We start from the raw sequence: 22198 nt of genomic DNA, 5'->3' as shown, positions 1-22198 counted from the left end.
ATTGAGGACTAAACTACAATAATTAAAAATATTCAAGGACTAAGTTGTACATAATAAAAAAATAATTAAGAACCATTTTACAAGTACTGAAACATATTAAGAGTCAAATTTTAATTTTAAAACTATTTAGGGGTTTATATTCAATTATGAAAAATATTTATAGAGTTAACTAAAAGTACTCAATTTCGCTTTTAAAGGATGTAAACTAAAATTTTAAATCAAGAAAAAAAAGTCAAACATCAGTAATAACTAATATTAGTTTCTATATTATGTAAAAAAAAATAAGGTGTTACAGTGAAGCTCAAGTTCTTATTAATTAGTTAATCAGGAATCTAATTGTAATTATTAAAATTTGATTAGAGACTAAATTATAATTATTAAAAATATTCAAGGACTTAAGTTGCATATAATAAAAAGTAATTAAAGACCAATTTGTAACCATTGAAAAATATTTAGAATTCAATTTTTAATTTAAAGAATTTCAAGAGTTTATATGCAATCATGAAAAATATTTCTTAAATTAACAAAAGTAATAAATTTGACTCTTTAAAAATGTAAACTAAATTTTTATGCTAACAAGAAAGGAAAACGTAAGTAATTCTTAGATAGAAATTTATTATTTTTTAAAATATGTGTAGAAAAGTTTATACATATAGGCTCCATAATCTTTGTATTAAAATATTTGTAGAGGGTATATATATAAATTAAAAATTCAATGTATTTGAGTTGAGAAAGTAAACGAGTGAATAATAATAAATAGCGAAAATGTAAACATAAAAATGTCCATGCAGTTCAGTCCTCTCCTGTTACCATACGTTGTCGTTTCCACGTCAAACAGATCCTCCAATCTTCTTCTCCCAGTCTTCGTTTTTCTTCTTCATCTTCTTCCTTTTCTTCTCTTCTCTTCTCTTTTCCCTTTTCAATTTCTTTCTCTCTTCACCGAGAGACCAATGGAGGACCTGTGGAAGCGCGCCAAGACCTTCGCCGAGGAGGCCGCGAAAAAGTCTCAAACTCTCACGCCTTCCTCCTCTCGGATCGCCGATCTCGTCTCCGAAACCGCCAAGAAATCCAAAGAACTCGCCGCTGAAGCCTCCAAGAAGGCCGACATCCTTAAATCTGCCGCCCTCCGCCAGGCCGACCAGATCAAGTCCTTCTCCGACACCATCACCATCCCTCCGCAATTCGCCGCCATTGCCACCGCCGCCGCCTCCTCTCCGACCGCTGCGACGCCGGAGGACTTTGAGAAGTTCGGGGTCTCCGACGACCTCAGATCCTTCGTTAAGGGCCTCACTTCCACGACCTTCCAGAACTTTCCTCTCAGCTCCGGTAATTTTAGATACCAATTTGCGGATATATATTTTTTTTATGTTTTTGAAAGGTGTGAGTGAGTGAGGTTGAAAATGTAGATGAATCTGAGGGCTCTGATGCGGCCACTGCGGGATCTAATGTTCGGAAGGATCTCAATGAGTTTCAGGAGAAGCATGCCACTCTCGTTTTAACTACTGTTAAGGTAAATTCACTTTCTTTCTTTTTTTATAATTTTAAATATTTGTTTGATATTGGAGCCCTTGTGTGGGGAAATTGCATGGTGTAATTTTTGTTTTAGTGCACGTTTGTTGAGTTTAATAGACATGAATTACCAATGTGTGAGTCCAACGATGAATCAATCAGAAATCACTTTCGATATGACTTCGAAGGCAGTTATCATAAAAGTTAATGAACTTATCGTAGGAGGTTAGTGACAACACAATCAGTGTATCTATTGGCTTCATTCATGTTTGTTATTAGGCTTTGGTTATTGTGATTGTTATTCCTTTTGAACTAAAAAGATGGACAGGGGGACTAGATAGAAGACTCCTCTTTTAATAATAGCGTGTTAATGTGATTGCTTTGTAGAGCATCTAATTTCAGATGTTTGTTTTGCTAATGTGGCAAAGGCAAGGGAAAATGTACATTTTTTAAATAGTAGTGTGTCTTTGTGATTTCTTTGTAATGCATTCCTCTTCACATGTTTACTTTTGAAAGCTGCTAAAGGCAGGTGAAAGTGTGAGTCTTGCAGTCTAAACTTTCTTTTTCCAGGAAAAAAATAAGGATGCATGATTGAGTTTGAGAGGTGAATGATTCAATGTATTTCCCTGGTCATTTTGCTGATTACGTTTACATCATGTTTTTTCATTATTTATTTATGGTTTAACAAGCCATTTAGTCTTTACACTTGTGCACACTTTTTGCTCTGGTCCCTACACATATAATTTCCCGAAAAAAATTGATGGTTCTTAGATAAACAAAAATTTGAAAACGAAGTTGGTTCCTTTATGAACCACTGTCAAAGGTAACTTTCGGCAATGAAGCCTTCCCCCCTGTTTGTTGTTTTTATTTCCTCTTACGCTCATCTTCTACTTTGTTTCTCTTCCCCTCTCTTCTTTACAGAAACAATCAAAACATTGATAAAGTTAAACTCATTGTATCCTATATACAATCTCATAAATTGTCCATAAAAGTACAAAGCCTGAGAAAATATTGAGTTTCTAGGTACAGGGACTACAACACAGTTTTGTCAAGTGTAAGGACCAAAAGATATGCTTAAATAGGGACTAAAATGTAGGATTTTTATGTGTAGGTAGGAGGGACTTAGACGAAAAACTATGTGCAATTGTAGGAACTAAATGGTTAATTGAGCATTTATTTATTGATTTTTGTAGTGTTAGGGCTAAAAATGAAGCTAGGCAAACATGGTTTAGCTCGACTTGATAAGAATTGATTCAGCTCAACTGTTTGATATGAACCTCTTTTTTAGCTCAAACTCACAATTCAAATCTTTAGCTTGAGTCATATTAATATTATAAAGTATTTTGACTTTTTTTGATATAAAATTATGATTATGAGTTATTTACTCTTCTTAACAGTCAAAGCAAACCGTTACATATTTTATTTATATATTCACACAGAAATATTATGAACTTAATTATACATATTTTAATATATATGTGTGTGTAGGTCAAGTTAAACACTTTTGGTTCACGAACCAAATTCAATAAATTAATGTCAAATTGTCTCTCAAACTAATTTCAAGTTACTTTGGTTCATTGCTAGCCTTAGTATTGGTGGTGGTGCTTTGCTGGCAAGCATTTCCATTTGGTCCCTACGAGTACTAGTATAGGGAAACTTGTCCATTGTGTCTTTTGCCATGTTACCATTGGATGATTAATTGAGCTTTATTTCTGTGATATTTGGTTGTGATCAAGCCAATTCATTAAAAGGATCAGCTACCTCTTTATTTGCAATAATGTGTTATCATTTACCACCAACCAGTTATGGTATTATAATGCAAGGACTGAAAAACATGTTTGAAAATGCTAGTTATCACAAACTTGCTATTTTATTATTGTTTATGTATTTTTATTACACTATGGCAGGAAATTTCACGATTGAGATATGAACTATGTCCACGCACCATGAAAGAAAGACACTTTTGGAGGATATATTTCACACTTGTCAATACTCATGTGGCTCCGTAAGTAACATTAATAATTCACATACTATGTTAGATTTTTCAATACTCATGTAGGGTTTCAATCTGGTTGCACATGTGTCTTCCAAATGATAAAGATCTTAATGTATATAGGCTATAGATCAAACTAGCTAAGGCTTCTTTTTGTAATGCTACTAAATTTTACTTAATAAAGGTACGCAAGGAAAAGGCGTGGAAAAAAATAAGATGACTGTATTTGGGTAATGAGTAAGTTAATTCTGTTGATTACCATCCAAGACTAATCTTAGATAGCACACAGAGCAGCCCACCACAAATTTTTTATTTCAGGATGGTTATCATATGGAAGTTTATAGACACAAGTTGAATAATTTATATGCACAGACACAAGTGGTGAGAAATTGTTAAGATATAATAAAAAGAGAATTTATAGTAGTTACTAATTAGAGGGATATCATAGAGCAGGTTCATCATATATATAAATAGGAGGATATTAAGTTAAAGTGGATGCATTCAGATTAGTAGACCTTTGTGGGAAACCCTTGGAATTGAGAGTGATATCCTTTTAATCTGAAGGTGAGAATGAAATAGTTCCATGATTTGTTCAAGTTCCCTTCTTTTAATATTCCTAGAAATCAATTAGTTCAAGGAACAGTGACATGCCCGTGTTTTGGTCCTTTCTCATTCCCAAAAAGGGGTTTGACATTTTTTATTTTCAAGACAGGAGCAATATCATGCAAAAAATACAAAATAGCCATCTCTTTTGTTCACCATTAGCTTCACATGGTTCACCTTCAGCATCAGCAATTGCTGCAACATTCACCTTCAGCTTCCACTGCATTCATTCATGAGTTTCATATCTCTCATCTCTCCCGAGCCCTGAAATCATAAAACACTCATTTCAACTCTCTTTCTCTCTCTCTCTCTCTCTCTCTCTATATATATATATATATATATATATATATATATGTATATATATCATTTCTTGCTGTTTATTTCTCCCATATTTTTCTTATAATCTCAAACTTCTTTTCTAAATGATAGAATGAAAGTAGAGTGAATTTGAAGTAGTTTGGATATGGTAATCATCTGGCTCTTTTTTGTTCTATTTTTCTATCACTTCCATTTAATAAAAGACTGTTTTACATAGTAAGGGAATTTCAAGAATTATCTCAGTCCTATGTAATAAGAACAATATGCTGAGAGTCTGAGACCTAAAAACTTGTTAGGCTATTCCTGAGAACTTTAAAATCAATTCCTGGGAATTTTAAATGCTAAACGTTCATGAAAGACCAGAGGAGTTAATTACATGCAATAAGGCTGCTATAGTGCCATTGCATTGCACCCGCTCCCTATGTTCATGGCAAATAGTGGTCATCTTGTCCGTGTCTGAAAACACAATTTTGGCCCATTAAAAACATCATTTTGCTCTACATTAGGGTGGAAATCCTGAGATTTTGCCCCCTTACTTCTTCATTTATCTGAACTGGAACCCTATTTTCACTGAATACACACCAGCATTCTCTCCAATGAAGACCCACTTTCTCCACATCATTTCCTGCATCCTTCAGAATCTTCCAGGCTCAACCTGTTGATCTATGGTACATTGTTAGGTGGTCTCTACTCTGATCACAACCTCTGGGTTCTGTTCTGCTCTCGTGACAGCGTGATCTATGTTCTGCTTTATTGTTTATTTTACATCATGTCTTGCTTATTTCCTATCTTTCATTGTTGTGTTCAGATAGATAACCTTACCTATCTTGGTATACTTTCTAACTTTCCTTTTATTTTGCTGTTATTAACTTCAGTGTTTGACTTAAAATTATGAGCATTGTGTATATATGTAATATAAATTGTTAAAGTTATATTTAAAGTTCTTAATGGTGGTTATCCCACCATATGCTATCTTGCTCTGGCAGTTTAAACATTAGAGTCTTCTGAGAACCTAGATCTTAGAAGACTCCAGATATTCATAATCTGTTGGAGATTTTCTAGCTGAGAACCAGGATGATAAGTTCATGTAAAGCTAGGTATTGCTAGGCATGTGGTTTTATCACTTGAACAAAATCACTTGAAACATTTGCTAAAATTTTGCTCGGAATCAAACAAACTACCACTGAGGCTAATCCAGCTAAGCAGTGCAAATTATTTACTTCTCAAAAGCAACACATTTGATGCTAATGTTATCCAACGAACACACTATACTAGCATTATAGGGAGTGGAGAGGCATCGGTAACTAGAGAATGTGCAGCATAGAACTTTTTCGTGTCACAATCAATCAAAGCCTCTATAGCTACGTATTATCTTTTTTGGAACATTTTTTTGTTATTTCCCCTTCACGTGTAGATGTTTTAAATATACATTTCAATTCCAGTGTATTACTTGTTTTCATGGAATTTAGTTCATAGTTTTGTGACTTTTGCCTCATGGCTCCATGAAGTTAATTGAAGCTGAGCTTTTAGCCCATTCTAATGTTGGAGTTTTAGTAAATATAGACTTCCATTTTTATTCATGTACGAGGAAGCTTAGCTCAGCATGCTTCTATCATGCATGTGGAAGAACTTTGAATGTAGCAGATAATTCAATGTAGTAGAGCATAAGATGAATTCAGAAGTAAAGCTTTAGAAACCAAAAAAAGTGATGATATTCTAATATTTTGCCAGAATTCTTACTGCTCTTGTGGCTTTTTATGTTGAATGCAGTGTCTAATACTTTAAGTAAGCCCCGCTCAATAATTATATTGTTACAATCAGGTATGAGAAGCAATATATGGAGGAGGTTCAGCTTAGAGCAGCAGCAGAGCAGAATGAGGATAATACTAAGGTAGAACAAACTGCTGTTACCGGAGGAACTGGAAAGGAAGAAGCAACAGGTAAGAATGTGACGAGTAGATCTTCTAAGTCACCCTCTCATGAACAAGACTTGGATACATTTCTTCTTGGAGATCTTGAAGACAGTGATGACGGTCCAGGTATTTTACTCAGTTTGTTCAGACTTTGTTACAGAAAGCATTCACTCTTTAAAATTTGCATCATTCGGACCAGGGTCCTTAAAATTTTGCACATTATGTTGGAACTTATATGTGCTAATGGGCAAAAGCATGAACCATTCCACCGTCAATTATCATTTTCAAGATTCTTGAGAAATTAACTTCATTTTGAAAAATAATGGGTGGATAACTAAGAATTATGTCATGATCTTCTATGAACTTGCCATTCTGTCTATGTTCATAATGATTATCATTTCCGTCTTTCAGATGATGGTGAGGGAAGTTTTGATGATGATTTTGACAAGATTGGCAATTCTGTAAGTGCTTTTTTACCTGCATCCCCCATGGTTTATGTTTTTCTTTTTTATTTAATATACTCTAGACGGCTTAATATTGTTTGGGAACACAAACTAAACATTCCCCATGTCTGTGAAAATAAATTACAAAATAAATAAGAATAATTTAATTTGGAATATTTGCGTGTAAAAATGAAGTGCACTCACACATGCAGTAGTTTAAATAAAATGAAGAAATGTAAGATTATAATTGCATATTTGTCCTCTCTCGGCATTACAGAAATATTTTGGTGCATTCAGCTTCTCTTGATAAGATGATTTTGATATATTATGTTATAAATTTTTCAGGATGTTGAAGATGAGAAGAATGTGAAGAAAACTGCTGCAACAGTTTAGGACTTTGGTTTAGACTGAAGTAAAAGTGAACTTTGCTGCTGGCAACTACCCTGAGATATCAGTGAACCGTGAAGGCAAATGATTGTAGCAGTCTGAAATTAAAGAATGGTGGCTGTAGATGTAGATTTGGTGAATGAACTGGTCGAGAAAAAAAAGTGAAGTAATTCGTCATTGTTTATTTGTTTACCATAATACCCTTTATAGTGGCAGATTAATTCTGGACAAAAGGGTATATTGAGACCTGTTGTCTTGTACAGTTGACCTTGTTCTTATTTGTTGTTGCTTTTAGTATATAACGTGAGCTTATTGATTTTGGGGCTTAATACGTGGTTGGCATTGTGATTAGGGTAAAAGGGGGGGTGTTGTATTTGTAAAATGTTTTAGAAGTATTCGAACATGTTGCCGTTTCTTTATCATTCACTGAAAGTATTAAAATCACAATTTTGTTTCACCTCAACTCATCCCTTGCAATCTCTCCACTGCCTGTTTAGCTAGAAGTGTGCACAAGTTGATATGATTTTACAACATGTTATTGCAAAGTTAAACTTTCTTTATTTTCCAACAATTTTCTATTTGATTTTGAGTTAGAGGTGTTTCTCACTCAAGTTTGGAGAACAAACTTTACCTTTTGACACTTTGTCCAATGTATCTGTCTGTTACACCAGAGACCAAACATATAAGCCACTGAATTTGCATCCCTCCACGCATCTTCAATATTACATGACCATTGCCGCTTTAGTACTTCATATGCTTTCATTAGCTGTAGACTATTTAATTAATATTTAGAATGTAGATCACGAGGTACTCCTCACTTAACCAAACAGAAATGAAAATTTTATACGCATCTTTCTGCAAGTTGACTACATGTAAATGATCACATTTACAATCAATAGCTCTGAAACCATGTTGCCAACAAATTTGAAGTCCATGCAGAATTTCTAATATTTCGGCCACCACATGATCTCCTTCTCCCAAATGTCTTGGAAAAACCAATGATCCATCGAAGCACCCCACCAATACTCAACATCAGATTCAGGTTGATAACTCATCCACATTCAGTTAAACATATGGATATGTTGGAGGCTTCCATACAGAGACAAGACAAGTTTCATTTTATTGTTGCATATCCTTGCATAAATGGATTGATATAGTTTTATGTTGTGATTGGATCACGTTTGAGTAGTTCATTAGGGAATAAAGAAAATGGATTTCATTGATCTCAAAAGTATGTTCGCACGTTAGAATTTATTAGGAACTTGGTTTTGTATAAGCAATTTGGTTGTTTCCGCCAGTTTGAAAATATGACTGCATGTCTCCCACGATGGGGGAGTTTTTTTAATGTACTAAGATTGTAACATGGAAGTGGCAGTGAAATTCATGTGTATAGGCATAAAAATTGAAATAACATACGGGTGATGATTAGATTAGGTAAAGTCTGTGATCACACCATGAACCAACCCATTTTTTTGTTGTGTTTGACCATTAATGGCTACGTATCTCTCCACTCTATCATAAAACAGTTATGTTAGAATCTGAGGTAAATGCACGTCTTCCAAGTCTATCTTTATTGAATGTAGTACCGTGTTCAATTAGATATACTAAAATAAGATTGGTGTTTGCTTGTTTCTAAATTGGATCAAATGGGAATAAATTTGGGAAATTATTGATGGAGCTCCATAGTTTATCGTGACAAATTTCGAATTTTATAATTTGAAATGCAAATTTTGTATTATAAATTCAATAATTTGGAATACAAAATTTTACATTTTGAATTGTACAATTTAAAATATAAACTGGGTGAGTGAATTTAGTATGATAAGTAGAAATGTTGATGTAGACATTTATTTCTATCCAAGCAATTGTAACATATTTTTATCATTTACTCTACAAGGAAAGATGCCATTTGAGTCATTTTTTGAGATTGGAGTTCCTCAAAATCATTCAACATGGATTGGACTATGACAACTATTACAAAATGTGATATTGACGTGCAACAACAAAGGTGATATGGGTTGGCTACCTTGTGAGTCAAAAGACAAAGTTAAGAATGTAGTATGATAAGCATGTCTAGCCTCAACAACACCTCTAGAAAGACCTTTACATTAGTGTTTTCCTTAACATTTACTCAGTATCAACTTTATATTTAACTTTGTGTCTGCTACTATCTTGGTTTTAGCCTCTGTTTGAACACATTTAGCTTCTAAACAAGCTCTAAGCTCCTTCTTCTAGTACGAAGTCTCTCTTGTTGTGCACGAATCATCTCAATATTTTGATGAATGTGTAAGAAGGTCTCTTATATGGATGTGTTGGTGTGTCATAGAAACCTTTAGTGGAAACTTTATTGGGACATGTTCCTTGATGAAATTTATGATAATACAAGCATCATCACTAAAAAAATGTTCTATGTTAGCTAAGTTTGTTGTGCAACTAGTATCGAAGTGAATCCAATTAAAAATGAAAGAAATAGTATAATAATTGTTAGATATTATTATATATTATGAGATATTATAGATATTGTTAGATATTTCTATTTATGTAATGGATTTAGCCCATATGTTTCTTTTCCTATATAAACATAACCATATTTATGTAATGAATTTACCCTATTCTTTCTTTTTCTTTAATATGGTATAGGGTTCAATTTTTATTGGTGAACCCACTGTTCATTGGAATTTTCCAACCATCGTCCCACCGCCTCGCCGGAGCCACCACCAGAATCTTGTCAGATTTGCCGTTGGAACACCGCCGGAGATGCTGTCAGAGTCTTCACCATTGTTGTTGTCGCCCATTGACCGGTGACTAGATTTGTCCTTATAATCTATGGCTTCTTCCATTCTCTCTTTCGCTTTCGCTGCCACTATGGCTTCTTCCACTGTCATTATGTTGAATCCGTCTATTTATTTTAATTATGTCAATGTTCATCTCTCCATTGATAAATTGGATGGAACCAATTACGAGACTTGACCTCATATATTAATTTATGACTTAAGAGTCAAAGTTATGTTGATCATCTTACCCGTTCCAATGTTGCTGAAAATGAGGTTTCCCGATAGTTGAAAATTGATACTCAATTGTGATCACTCCATCTTATATTGATGTCTTCTGAATCATGATCTCATTATCAAGGAATTTCAAGATGAAGTCATGTGTTGATAAGGATGTTTGTCATAGCATTACATCTATTGATAACATGGGTCATATAATCCAGTAAGGGTTGTCTAGCTTCTTGATAACATGGCACTTGTTCTCCATGATGTTCTCCCTGATGTTGTCTTTACCTATATATTTCTTTGAAATTAGGTTTGTCAAAAAGTGTACCTATCTCAAAATTTTCATTCTTAACAAACATTTTTTTCAATTTACATAAGGAATTACTTAGTTGTATTTATGTTTTAAAAAATTTCCCCAAAATGCTTTTGGAATGGTTTTCTTTTTCATGATCACTAGACTCACGTGATCTAGCGTCTCTCGTAGTTTCATTTCTCTCTTAATTTCAATGGTACTCTTATATGTAAGAGATGAGGTTGAGTTTTTCCTTGATGCAAGTTCAAGTTCCTACTCTAAGAATTGTCAAGATATATTCTCTTTAATTCAAGGACTTGAAGTTTGAACCATTTAAAATAGAAATAGACTTCATATTGACATTAATATTGACAGGATCCTTCATAACTAAATTGAGAACAGTAAACAAAAAATAAATTCATTTAAGTCCCAAAATTAAAGACAAATAAATTCCATTTCAATATATCAACAATGCATTAATATTTTATCTTTGTACACAATTTTAATTATTCAGTGATATATCTCGACACAGTGGTAAAATGCTAATAATAAGAACATATCAAATAAGAAATCTTCTTTTCCTTTGGGATGATTTAATATTTATGCGCAAAAATAGAATGATTATGGCAATTTTTTTATCATGTTCTTCATATTTCAATTGAAAACACATACAAATGGATATTTAAATATCATTATGTTATATCAAAATGTATCCGAAAACAAAATAAAATAAATCATCCAATTATCATGATCATTTTCTACTGATTGTAATAATTAGAAGATACATATATTTGATTTTATTTTAACTAAAAACATATGATAAATATATAAAATGTTATCCTGAAGAGATAAGTCGTAAATAAAAAAAAATATTGTTGATCAAACAAAATAACGATTTCATACCAATTGTTAGAACAAAACTTAAACTTAAACCTTTGATGAAAAAACTATCATTTATATAACCTTGAATTTATCATGTTAGTCATGAAAACTAAAAAAGGGAAGCATACATGAATTCTTAATAACAAAAGAGCAGTCTTGAGAGAATCTTTTAATAATATCTCTCGTTTCTTACTCATAATGAAGTGTTAGAATAGAGAAAAAATGTACTGTTATCCAATGACCTAACCTATTTATTAAGAAATGAGATTATTCTTTGGAATTTTTATTTACCCACTACAAAATAGAATTATCCTTTAATAACCACATATCAAAGGTCGCATCATCTTTCATATACATAGCTACCAAAATACTTTAAACCATTTAATCACTTTTAATTTTGCATAATAATAAGACTAGGTGTCCTTAATATCGTTAATATATACTTACTCATTTATAAGATTAACGTTGGATTAAAGATTTGATAAACTATTCAAATATTATGAGTATTACAACACTAAAAGATCTTAAGTTAATTGGGTTAAAATCTCATGATTATCTCGTCTTTATTCAACAACTCTTATTCATTTCTATATGTGACATATTGTCAAAGAATATTAGAAATATCATATTTGTCTCTATTTTTTCTTCAATGTTATACATGTCAAAGTTATTGATGAGAAGTTATTGAATCATTTGAAAGATAAGACAAGACTCCAATTACATTATATTAATTGGATTTTTTTAATCCTTATTTTTTTTATATATCATGATTTTAATTGTCCTTCTAGTTAGAGATAAGATTATTCTTGAAAGATTTTTAATTCTTTTCCCCTAACGTTTTTTTTAGGATGGTTTTTGAGTATTTATTTGCATAGTAAATATATATATATATATATATATATATATAAACATCTTTTATATTATTATTTTTCTATATGATGTATATGGGTTTGATATCCCTTACATTAAATTATATGCATTTTCTCTTTGTTCTATAAAAAAACATTTTATTCTAAATTTATTTAAATTAAATATTTCTTAATTTGAATGAATCTTTTTAAGAATTTAATGTTTATTCATTATCAATATAAAAAAAATGTATACACTATCAATAAATCAGGAATCATAATAGTAACAAAGAGATTCTAAAGTTACAATACACTCATCCATCATTAAATAGCAATATAAAATCTTTTATTATGTTATTATTTTCTCAACTCATTAAAGTTTACTTGATAATAATGAGGTTTGTGTTGTATGTATGAGGTCATAAATTTTAACCATGATAAAAAAAAAAAATTCCAAACTAAACAAGTAAAGATGAAAAGGGATGAGGAATATTGAAAGTAATGGTGGTTGCACAAAGTTTGAGATTTGAAATTTTTTGTGCCAACTTGTGTGTTTCCCCAATCATTTGGTGTGGAAGTTTGGCTTGTGTTTGAGTGCATGAAGATCAGCATAGTATTTTGTTATCCACCTTTTCATTATCTTTATCTCTTTCTTTCTTTGTTTTACCAACCATTCTGGATCACTTTCATTTGCCCTCAGAATATCCAGGCAATGAGATCCTACAAAAACAATTGATGTTATATATTTAATTGAAAATCAAATAATTTATATTAATATAAATATAATAATTATTCACTTAAATCTAGATATTATTTTATTTTAAGGTTAAATTTATAAATATAAATTTTATTTATTTAAAATCAGTACCAGCAAGATTATCAAAATTTTAGGGTTAACTCGTAAACCCTTACGAGTTTGAGAATCTGCTAAAAATAATGAGTTGACTTGAGAATAACTTGTTTTTTAGTAAACTCGGAACATACTCGGTCAAACTCAAAACAGACTCGATCAAACTCACAAGTTCAAGGTCGAATCAGCGAGTTATAAAAAAAAAAAACTCAAAACCTCATTTCATATCATTTCATTTTCTTCATTGTCGTTATCATGCTATCATAAAAGAAATTATTTTCTAATTAAGACATAACTTTAAATTTAAGATAAATTATAACTTTTTACTAGTTTACATTCAAAACTGTGAGTAGTTTAAGTTTTGTCTTTGGTTTAATTTCATATGAAACGTTCTTGGTAGTTAGCTGATGAACTTGTATGACAAGGAATTAATGAACTATTTTTTGTACATTCCTAGCACTATTGTTTATTTAATTAATGTTTGAGCTTTTTATATTTTCTTATATATTTTATTAAATTAATTTTGCTCGAAACTGTGCTTTGTGATGTCACATGGAATGTGACATAATTTAGAAAAAGTAAAAAAATAGCAAAATATAGTTACAAAATAAACAGAAAACTACATATACTAAAAAAAAAGTAGAGAATTTAGTAAAATATAGTTATAAAAAGAGATTACTAAGGTGACATACCATTAACTGTGTGAATGGCAACAATGTTGTCTGATATGTTTTCCAGAACCCTGAAACATGTACATAGCTATTTTATAATATTCTCCAAAAGCATTGCTGGTACAATAATTTTTTTTTTTAATTGAAACATGAAATTCAAATAAGCATTCCTAAAATTGTATTGTCTTTTTCTAAGTAATTCCTAAAATAATAAAACAATAAAAATAACATTGAAATAATGAATATCCATAGGTTTAGTATCTTTAGTATTTGTATATTTTACTATAGAAGTGTTAACAAACACGCTTTTTCTAGATTATACTTTATTATTGATTTACAACCTATAAAATAAAAATAATCATTAAATCAGTATCCACAAAAATTTGTTAATTTTAATAATTCAACAAAAAATAGAAAGTGTGTTCAAAATAACATTTTATAGTCTTTTTCTAGTATTTCTCATTTTACTAATATTTTGGGACCAATTTGAAAAAATTTCCAATATTCAAGAACTAATTAATATGATTTCTATTACTTAATATGTACTATACAATTTTTTTTATTATAAAGATTATTTTTTATTTTTTTATGGATAATTTAAGAAACTCTGTAAAAAAAACAAGCTATAAAACAAGAAGTACTGCAGTTCGATGTGAGAAATGATTTAAACGACAAATTCGTTGAGCGGAGAAACGCCAAGTGAATCATAAAAAAGTTAATTTTTCTGTTTTTTTTTCTAAATTTTGAGATGTGTAAAAGAAAATTGATGGTTTATTTTGAGAAATGTCAAAACATTAAGATATTTGAGGCTTATTTGTATTCTCATTCTCTACCTTGTAATTATAAAAGGGTTACTTTTTAAAAAAAAAATATTTTTTCTTCAATAATACTATAAATTTTGAATTTTTTCTTGTTTTTAGTTTATTTTCTGCATAATTTTTAAAGACAAAAAATAGGTTGTAAACAAATGATAATTTTATAATTAGGATGAAAACATATAAAGTAAAACAAAAGTAAGACAACCAAATTTTTTATTTTGGGTTGCTTACCCGCCAATACTATATGGGTCCTTTAGCCCATTGGAGAAAATAATGTTGCTTCCGAATCTTCCAAGAACCAATTTAATATTCTGCATTACCAACAATAAATTAAAGTTTCCAAATTGAAGACAAATTTCTTGTGAAAGTTACAACATGGAGTATTGCCAATACAATTGAAGACAAATTTCTTGTAAAAGTTAGTATATTTATAACTTGGTTCAATCAATATGTTTACAAAATAGAATTAACATATTCATAGTTAATGTTTTTAAATAAAAAAATAAATAAAAGAAAGGAAAGAATAATTACATGGGCACCATAGTATGTAGTAACCCAATGAGGACGAGGTGAAACCCCAAATGTTGTTTTGCATCCTTCCACATACCTCTTTAGGCTGAAAGGATTAGGTTCAAACATTGTATCTTTTTCTATGCCGATGGGTATTACCATTTCACTGCATGTCTGAATTAGATAATGTACATACATATATCAGTTTTTTTTTATTAACAAAAAATAAATAAAATAAAATAAGACACTTCAGAGGTATCTCAACCCTTATACAAAATAAAACCTCAAATCAAACTTCTTAACACCCAACCAACTGGAAATTCAACATACTCTACAAAATATCAACCAAAATAATATAGACATGACAAAACTGATATATACATGATCACATCAGAATACAAATACACCATTTCTCAAAAAAGACACATTCTCACAAAATAAGACAAAATAAATATCATCTTACACTCTTCTCCAACAACTGAATTAATGTAGTATTAAAACTCAAATAAAATAATTTCACAACTTTACCTTCAAATATAACTTATAATCAATATGTTTTTTTTAATTATGTTAGTGAAAATTATTTTTACGAATATAAGAACTCATATTTAATCATAGAGTTAGTAGGTGGTGCGTGGTAGTTCTAGAATGAATGGGTTATAGTGCCCTTCAATTTAATGACATCCACAAAAGAAAATTTTAAAGTCCTTTCATATTTCTTTAGTGAGAAGGGCTTGAACCAAGTGTGTCTGGTTTGAAGTGTTCTTCAGAACTGTTCTTTTTAGCATGATTTCATTTTAGTTTTCTTTCACTTTTTCCTCAAAAATGTACCATAAGAGAAAATTAGAAAATAAATTACCACTGTACTTATTTGGTTAGTAAATGTTGAATTGAAGAGTGACAACAATAAAATTACTAAATTAGTGAGCGAATCATTAAACTAATAATGAAACTCACCAAATTTTGTAAATTTTCATAAAATTCAACCAACCAACAATAAAAATATATTAAAAAAAAGAATTAAAGAACGTGTTGCTAACATTTATTATTCTAAATTTTTACTACTTAAAAAAAAATCTTAAAAAGGAAAGTTAAATTTAAATCAACCACATAAAATCGAATTGTAAGACTAGGATTTCACCTACTTTTATACTACAATTCAATCTTATATTTCAAAATTTTCAATACATGTTCATGTCGAGGATTATACATCTTAAACATGAGATTATATATTTTTTAGTAATCTGATAACAAGTAGTATGATAAGTTCAACAAACATCCATAAGATAGACTCTGATATTATATTAGAAAATAAATTTTAAGTTTAATTTAACTTTATAAAAACGACTCTTTAAAGTATTTTTTTTTTTATTTATATACTATAATTTAATCATATTTTTATTGTACGTGGAATTTCCACTCAGAGTGAGTACTAAACATCTTCAATATAAAACTAGATATATGTGAGTGATTTGATAATGATTCAATAGTAGATGACATGATAGGTATAAAAAATCTTATTATGATAGGCTTTGATATATCGTTTTAAAAAATAATTTTAAATCTAATACCACCTCACAAAATTAACTTATAAAATTATATTTATATTCATGCAGTATAATTTGCTCATTTAGATAGTATACATGATATCCAACAAAAATATGAAATTGATACTTATTTCTTTACTAAACAACAAATGAGTAAAAAACTATTCAAATTTCGTGTATACCATTGTGTCTTAATATTCCTAAGTTTTTGCTTTCTGAAACAATTATTGAGCATGGGGTACCTTCATGACCGACTAGTGACTAGTCTCGATTGAAAAAATCAATGCAAACCTAATTCATTAAATATCTACCCTACACTTTTATAATGATATGCCCAAATTACCTATAAAACAATGGTTAATCATGGGAAGAACAAGTTTTCATACTATGCTGTTGGCTATTTAGAAAATTTTGTATCATTTTTTTACATGAAAATTATTAGAATGTCTCATTAGACATAATGATCATGATTTTGAAAACAAAAGTGTTGGGAATGAAGTCAAGACCAATTGGGTTGGGCTGACAAGACACCATGTACACAGTTGAAGCACAGGTGAACATTGTTCCGTGACTTCAAGTAGGAGATTGTTGGATATGAAGCCATGACCAATTGGATTGGGTTGACTAGGCACCATGTTTAGTGGGTGGGCTTAATCATTGTGTCCCTTTTATAATCTCTATTTAAAGAGATCATTGTACTTGTAATTGGTGTGCAACAGGACATAATGAAAACCTAATAGTTGTCTGTGTGGAGGTAGGTTGCAGCTGGTGACTGAACCACGTTAATAGACAACTAACTAACAGATTGTCATTTTTCACTCTTCTAAAGGCATACCATTTAATGTGTTTCTGTTGGAGTGTCATGTCCATCACAATGAGATGAGGAATTCAATTGAAAGAATCAATGCTTTTACCAAATTGTGTGACCTAAGTATAAGTAAGTTAAGGAAAATTCCAACACCTTAAACTTGTAAATGCAATTAATTCTTAATTACCTGCCATCTCCATCCCACAGTTGTCTCAGATACATTAGTTGGGCCATTAATTGTGCATGTGGTGTTTCCCTTCAGAGCCACAACACCTGCATATATCTTACTTAGGATATCACTCCCATCAGAAGCTCCATCAATGCCACCACAAATCACATTAACTGGATATTTTGGAGGATGATTATACTGTGCAGCAGAAGCATACATCAACCTTAAGTAGTCTATCAATGATTCAACTTGGTTTAATGAACTGCAAAATGTGACACTCACTCAGTAATGAAATATAAAGCTTAAGTAATTTAATGCTATAATTCTTATCTAAAAATAATTGTCATAAGTAAAAATCGTGGATAATCTGCTAGTGACACTGATTCTCTCAAGCCAAATTATATAATTAAAACAGTAAGACAGTTAAGTTTTAGATTTATGGTTCAATAAAGAGATTGAAAGTGTAATAAAGAAAGAATTACAATCTTCTTTAGTAAAATATGACAGTAGTTTTGTTAAAAGTTGAAATGTACATGGACTGATAGAGTGTGACTGCAAAGCACATCATTTAGTGAAGAGTGGTGCAAGAGAAACCAAGATCAGTAATAAGTTTTAAATAAATTTCATCCCTTCATAAAGAATGTGAACATGTGAAGATCAGTAACTTGCTACTTGCTAAACCATTTCTTACAAAACAAAAGGGAGAGGAAAGAGAGTGTTCATACTGGCAAGTGTTGAATATCTGGCTGAGAGTGACTAGACCATTTGGTTGAGAAGCTACTCTGCGAATTTCACTCCAGGATTGTTGTATAGTTTTGTAACATGTCTCACTAGCTTCCTGCATGTCACTTCTTCATCAAATTAACAACCTTCAAGCATTTCATGAAAAGTGAATAAATATAAGACAAAAATATCAAGTTATGGTAAATTACTCGATAATCCCTTGTGACAACTGAGTAGTAACCATTTTGTGGCGTGATGTTATCAAAGTATAGGATTGGAGCTGATGAGGCCAAAGCACCAATGGCCAGGTGGGGATATTTGAGCCTGAACCATGAAGCAAGCACTGCATAAAACACACCTAATTACAATTTGTTATGTGCATTAAGTTTTTGTTGAGTTTTATGATACTATCTTAAACGTTATATCAGTATTGATTTCTGACTAGTTAACTGTTTAAAACTCTTTATACAGTGCATGAAAGTTAAACTCAAAATTAATGATCATAGCCAAGGTGCAAATTTGGAACACTATGAATGAAGGCTAATTAATAAATAACTAACTTCCACCATATGATCCTCCAATTACAATCACTGGGGAATTTTGGGCATGTAATGTTTTCTTGATATGATTGAGCACTGCTGCATAATCTGCTAAGGCTTGAGCTGAGTTGAAATACCCAATAGTGCTTGCATTCTTCAATGCTTCTTCCCTGGATCCAAATGGCACTGATTTCCCATAGTACCGGTGCTACAAGAATCCAATTGAAGATTTAATCATTGGAACCAAAAACTCAAGAAAAAAGTGAAAAGAAAGAGTTATCTATGTACAAATACCTCTATGTATACCAAGAGGGCATTGAAGGAAGGAGCGTTATCAATTAAAAATCCTATGGTGTTAGGGGAGTTATCTATTGGTGCTTCAGCACCAAGGTATGCAAATATGGGGGCACTAGAATTGGCACCTCCCCAGTACTTGAAATTAATGAGGTATCTTTGTTGGAATGTTGTGTAGCTTTCAGGCCTATAGTTGAAGTGATCCAAAGTCTGTTTGAAGAAAAAAGATTTGACTTCTTCTGCATCAACTGCAACTGGGTCATGGTGCAGTGATGCTTCCCATTCAGGAACAGGACTCATCCTTGGAATTGTCCAAGATTGTGTTGCAGTGAGAAAAGTCAAAAGAACAAATAACAAGGAATGGTGTTTCATTGCAACAAAGGAGAAACAAAAAATGGCTTTGAGGTTAATTGATTTTTTTCATAGAAAAGATATGAATCAAAACGTTCTTATATAACCATCTTTAGCGCGTGAGCCTGAGAGCTTGTGTCTGTTTGTGCTTTTATGGGAAGCCTTAAACAAAATTAAGATAAATTATATTTTATTAATTCGTATATAATTTGAGCCCTTTTTTAAGATAAATGTTAGGAATGTACTTTTGAATGCACTCCACACTTAATACACTCTTTTTCATCTGAAATATATTAAAATCATAATATTTGATGAGTTTCACAATTTATTTAAAGATTCCCCTCGTTTGATTTAGTAGTATTAAAGAGTGTGTTGTTAGAATTTTAATATTTTAAATAATATTTTTTGTTTGTTAAGTATTGAATCTTTCATTTTATTTGGGTAACATGTTATTGGTATGGGTAATAATTGGTTTTGTTGATAAATACATTTTGTAGGAGAGTTCAACTAACCAGTTTTAGAATCCTTTTAAGAATTTTAGTGTGTTATATCAATATTTGATATATTATAGAAGGCGGAAGAAATAAGAAATAAAAGAAAATTTTAGGTCTTATATAAGATGCAAGGTGTTGGAATGGTGTAACAAGCTATTTGAATTAGTTTTACATTGAGAAAACTTAAGTTAATGTAGTTGGTGTAATAAGATATATGAACTAAAAAAACAACATTAACATGGGTAAACGATTAATCAGAGTTATGTTAGAGTAGATTAGGTGAGATCAGAGGTCCACAGGTACTAGGTGGTGAGGAACCGATGGGGAATACTAGAGGCATGCCTTGAGGATACAATAAGGTAGACCAGATTTGAGTAGTGTTAACAGTAGTCCTACCTTATGGGTAGGGTAGTCGAGTTTATAAGAGATTATGATAGAGTGACTCACCACAATGTGAACCATATGTGTTATCTTTTTAGTTTGAGCAGTAATCGTTTCTTTCTAAAGATATTTTATTTGTATGTTATTTATTTTATATGATGTGATGAATATGCATTGAGATGTTGTCATTATTTCTACTTACATAATTAAATTACTTGTGTATTGTTATTTTTGAATCATTAGTATGTTCTATGTTTTGTCGATTGTTTACTATGTTGCGCATGAGCAAATGTTTTGACAAGTGAGGTGATGTCTCTAAATTTTAAGGATAGATTATAAGAGAGAATAATTTTGTATTAGATATACATATATAATTTTATATCACAAAAATTTTACGATAATTACATACATTTAACATTCTATAAATTTAAAAAGATCCAATTTAGTGTGTGAATGGAAAAAAAATTAAATCAATCCTTAATATTATAGCTTAATAATAAAATAATCTCTAATTTATTCTCAAATTGATATTTTAATAATAAAATGTTTTCACAAAACTTAACAAAAAAAAGTAATCATATAGAATATTTTATAAATTTAAATACTAAAATAAATATTTCGTTCATTTAATATGTTTCATATGTTTAACCACCAAATTAATTATTTATCCATCTTTGAATTAGAAAACACTTGAAAATTGAAAAAAAAAAAACTTCTTATAGAAAAAGAAACAGATATGAACTTGCCCAATATTAATTACAATTTTTTTTTTATTTTGTGCAAATTTTTTTGTCAATATTTTGTTTTCGTGCAACAAGGTTCGAGCTTCTAATATCTGTTTAATTCTACAACTAATATTTTTAAAGCACTCATAAAGAATCATTCTTTCTATTTATGAATTTTTCCTTCACAAGTTTGCCAACTAATCTTTATTTCTTTAGTTGCTAAAGCTATATCACGTTTAATTTATTCGGTTTCTGTCAATCTTATGTTATTAAAAAATTAACTCTTATGCTTAATATTTATTAAAAATTGACACTTAAACTGATGTTGAATCAGATCATCTATCAACAATATATTAAATACAAATTATATATAATGTAGATATACAAAGATGTAAATAATAGAATTAAATGAATTAAAGTTAAATAAATACTATACTTTTTCATTCTATTAATGCATTCAATAAATTTGGAATAAACCCAATTTAATATAAAAAGAGTTCATATTAATTATTTATATTGATTTGATACACAAAACAGCATTGAAATTTTATATGAACCTTAAATTATAATGTCTATTATATATATATATATATATATATATATATATATGAAGATGGTGGATGGTCATGGCATCAACTTGGAGGGAACATTGAGAGAATATATCGGCAGGTGAATTCCAGTTCACAAATTCAAAAGTTTGTAGTTGAAGGTTTCTTTGTTATGTTAAAAAATAAAGTAATAAATATTTTTAAAGTTCTTCAAATATAGTGGTATTTAATATTTTATTTCTGAAAAGTTTTGTTTGACTTTAATACATGTAAAACTTTTGTAGTTAGTTTTGACTTTTGTTTTGTTTTAATACCTGAGTTTTATTTAGCATAAATTTTAAATAGATATACATATAAAAAATTATAAATAGAAGTTAAAGATTTATTATTTTATTCTCAAATTATATTTTTGTAAAACTTTTTTTTTAAGTTAACAGAAGATTCTAGATTATTGTTGTGTTGTTAGAGTATATCTTCTTCAGATGTTAAATGGTTGGAGATTTAGTCAATTAATTTTGAATTCTAGTAAGTGTTTATAGAAGTTACTCATGTGCACATTCAAAATAGCATGATATTTAAGAATATT

At 30.2% G+C, this 22198-nt stretch overlaps 2 protein-coding genes across 2 annotated transcripts; one reads left to right on the top strand and one right to left on the bottom strand.

Moving 5' to 3' along the window:
* Positions 1 to 895: 895 nt before the first annotated feature.
* On the top strand, positions 896 to 7629 carry LOC137806337 (BSD domain-containing protein). The gene is made up of 6 exons (XM_068606382.2): positions 896 to 1326; positions 1407 to 1510; positions 3417 to 3514; positions 6245 to 6462; positions 6748 to 6797; positions 7125 to 7629. Exons 1-6 carry the CDS (start codon positions 951 to 953, stop codon positions 7170 to 7172), a joined length of 894 nt encoding a protein of 297 aa, XP_068462483.1. The 5' UTR covers positions 896 to 950; the 3' UTR covers positions 7173 to 7629.
* Positions 7630 to 12515: 4886 nt separating this feature from the next.
* LOC137806336 (uncharacterized) lies at positions 12516 to 19533 on the bottom strand. Its single transcript, XM_068606380.2, has 9 exons — positions 19114 to 19533; positions 18841 to 19027; positions 18490 to 18623; positions 18283 to 18395; positions 17576 to 17819; positions 15055 to 15207; positions 14755 to 14834; positions 13727 to 13776; positions 12516 to 12904 (listed from the first exon to the last, which is right to left on the bottom strand). The coding sequence occupies exons 1-9, from the start codon at positions 19483 to 19485 to the stop codon at positions 12747 to 12749; spliced, it is 1491 nt and encodes a 496-aa protein (XP_068462481.1). The 5' UTR covers positions 19486 to 19533; the 3' UTR covers positions 12516 to 12746.
* Positions 19534 to 22198: the final 2665 nt, after the last annotated feature.

Source organism: Phaseolus vulgaris, chromosome 3 (genome assembly GCF_051622355.1).
Source record: "Phaseolus vulgaris cultivar YP4 chromosome 3, ASM5162235v1, whole genome shotgun sequence".
Classification (NCBI taxonomy): Eukaryota; Viridiplantae; Streptophyta; class Magnoliopsida; order Fabales; family Fabaceae; genus Phaseolus; species Phaseolus vulgaris.
This window is presented reverse-complemented; position numbering and strand designations above follow the sequence as displayed.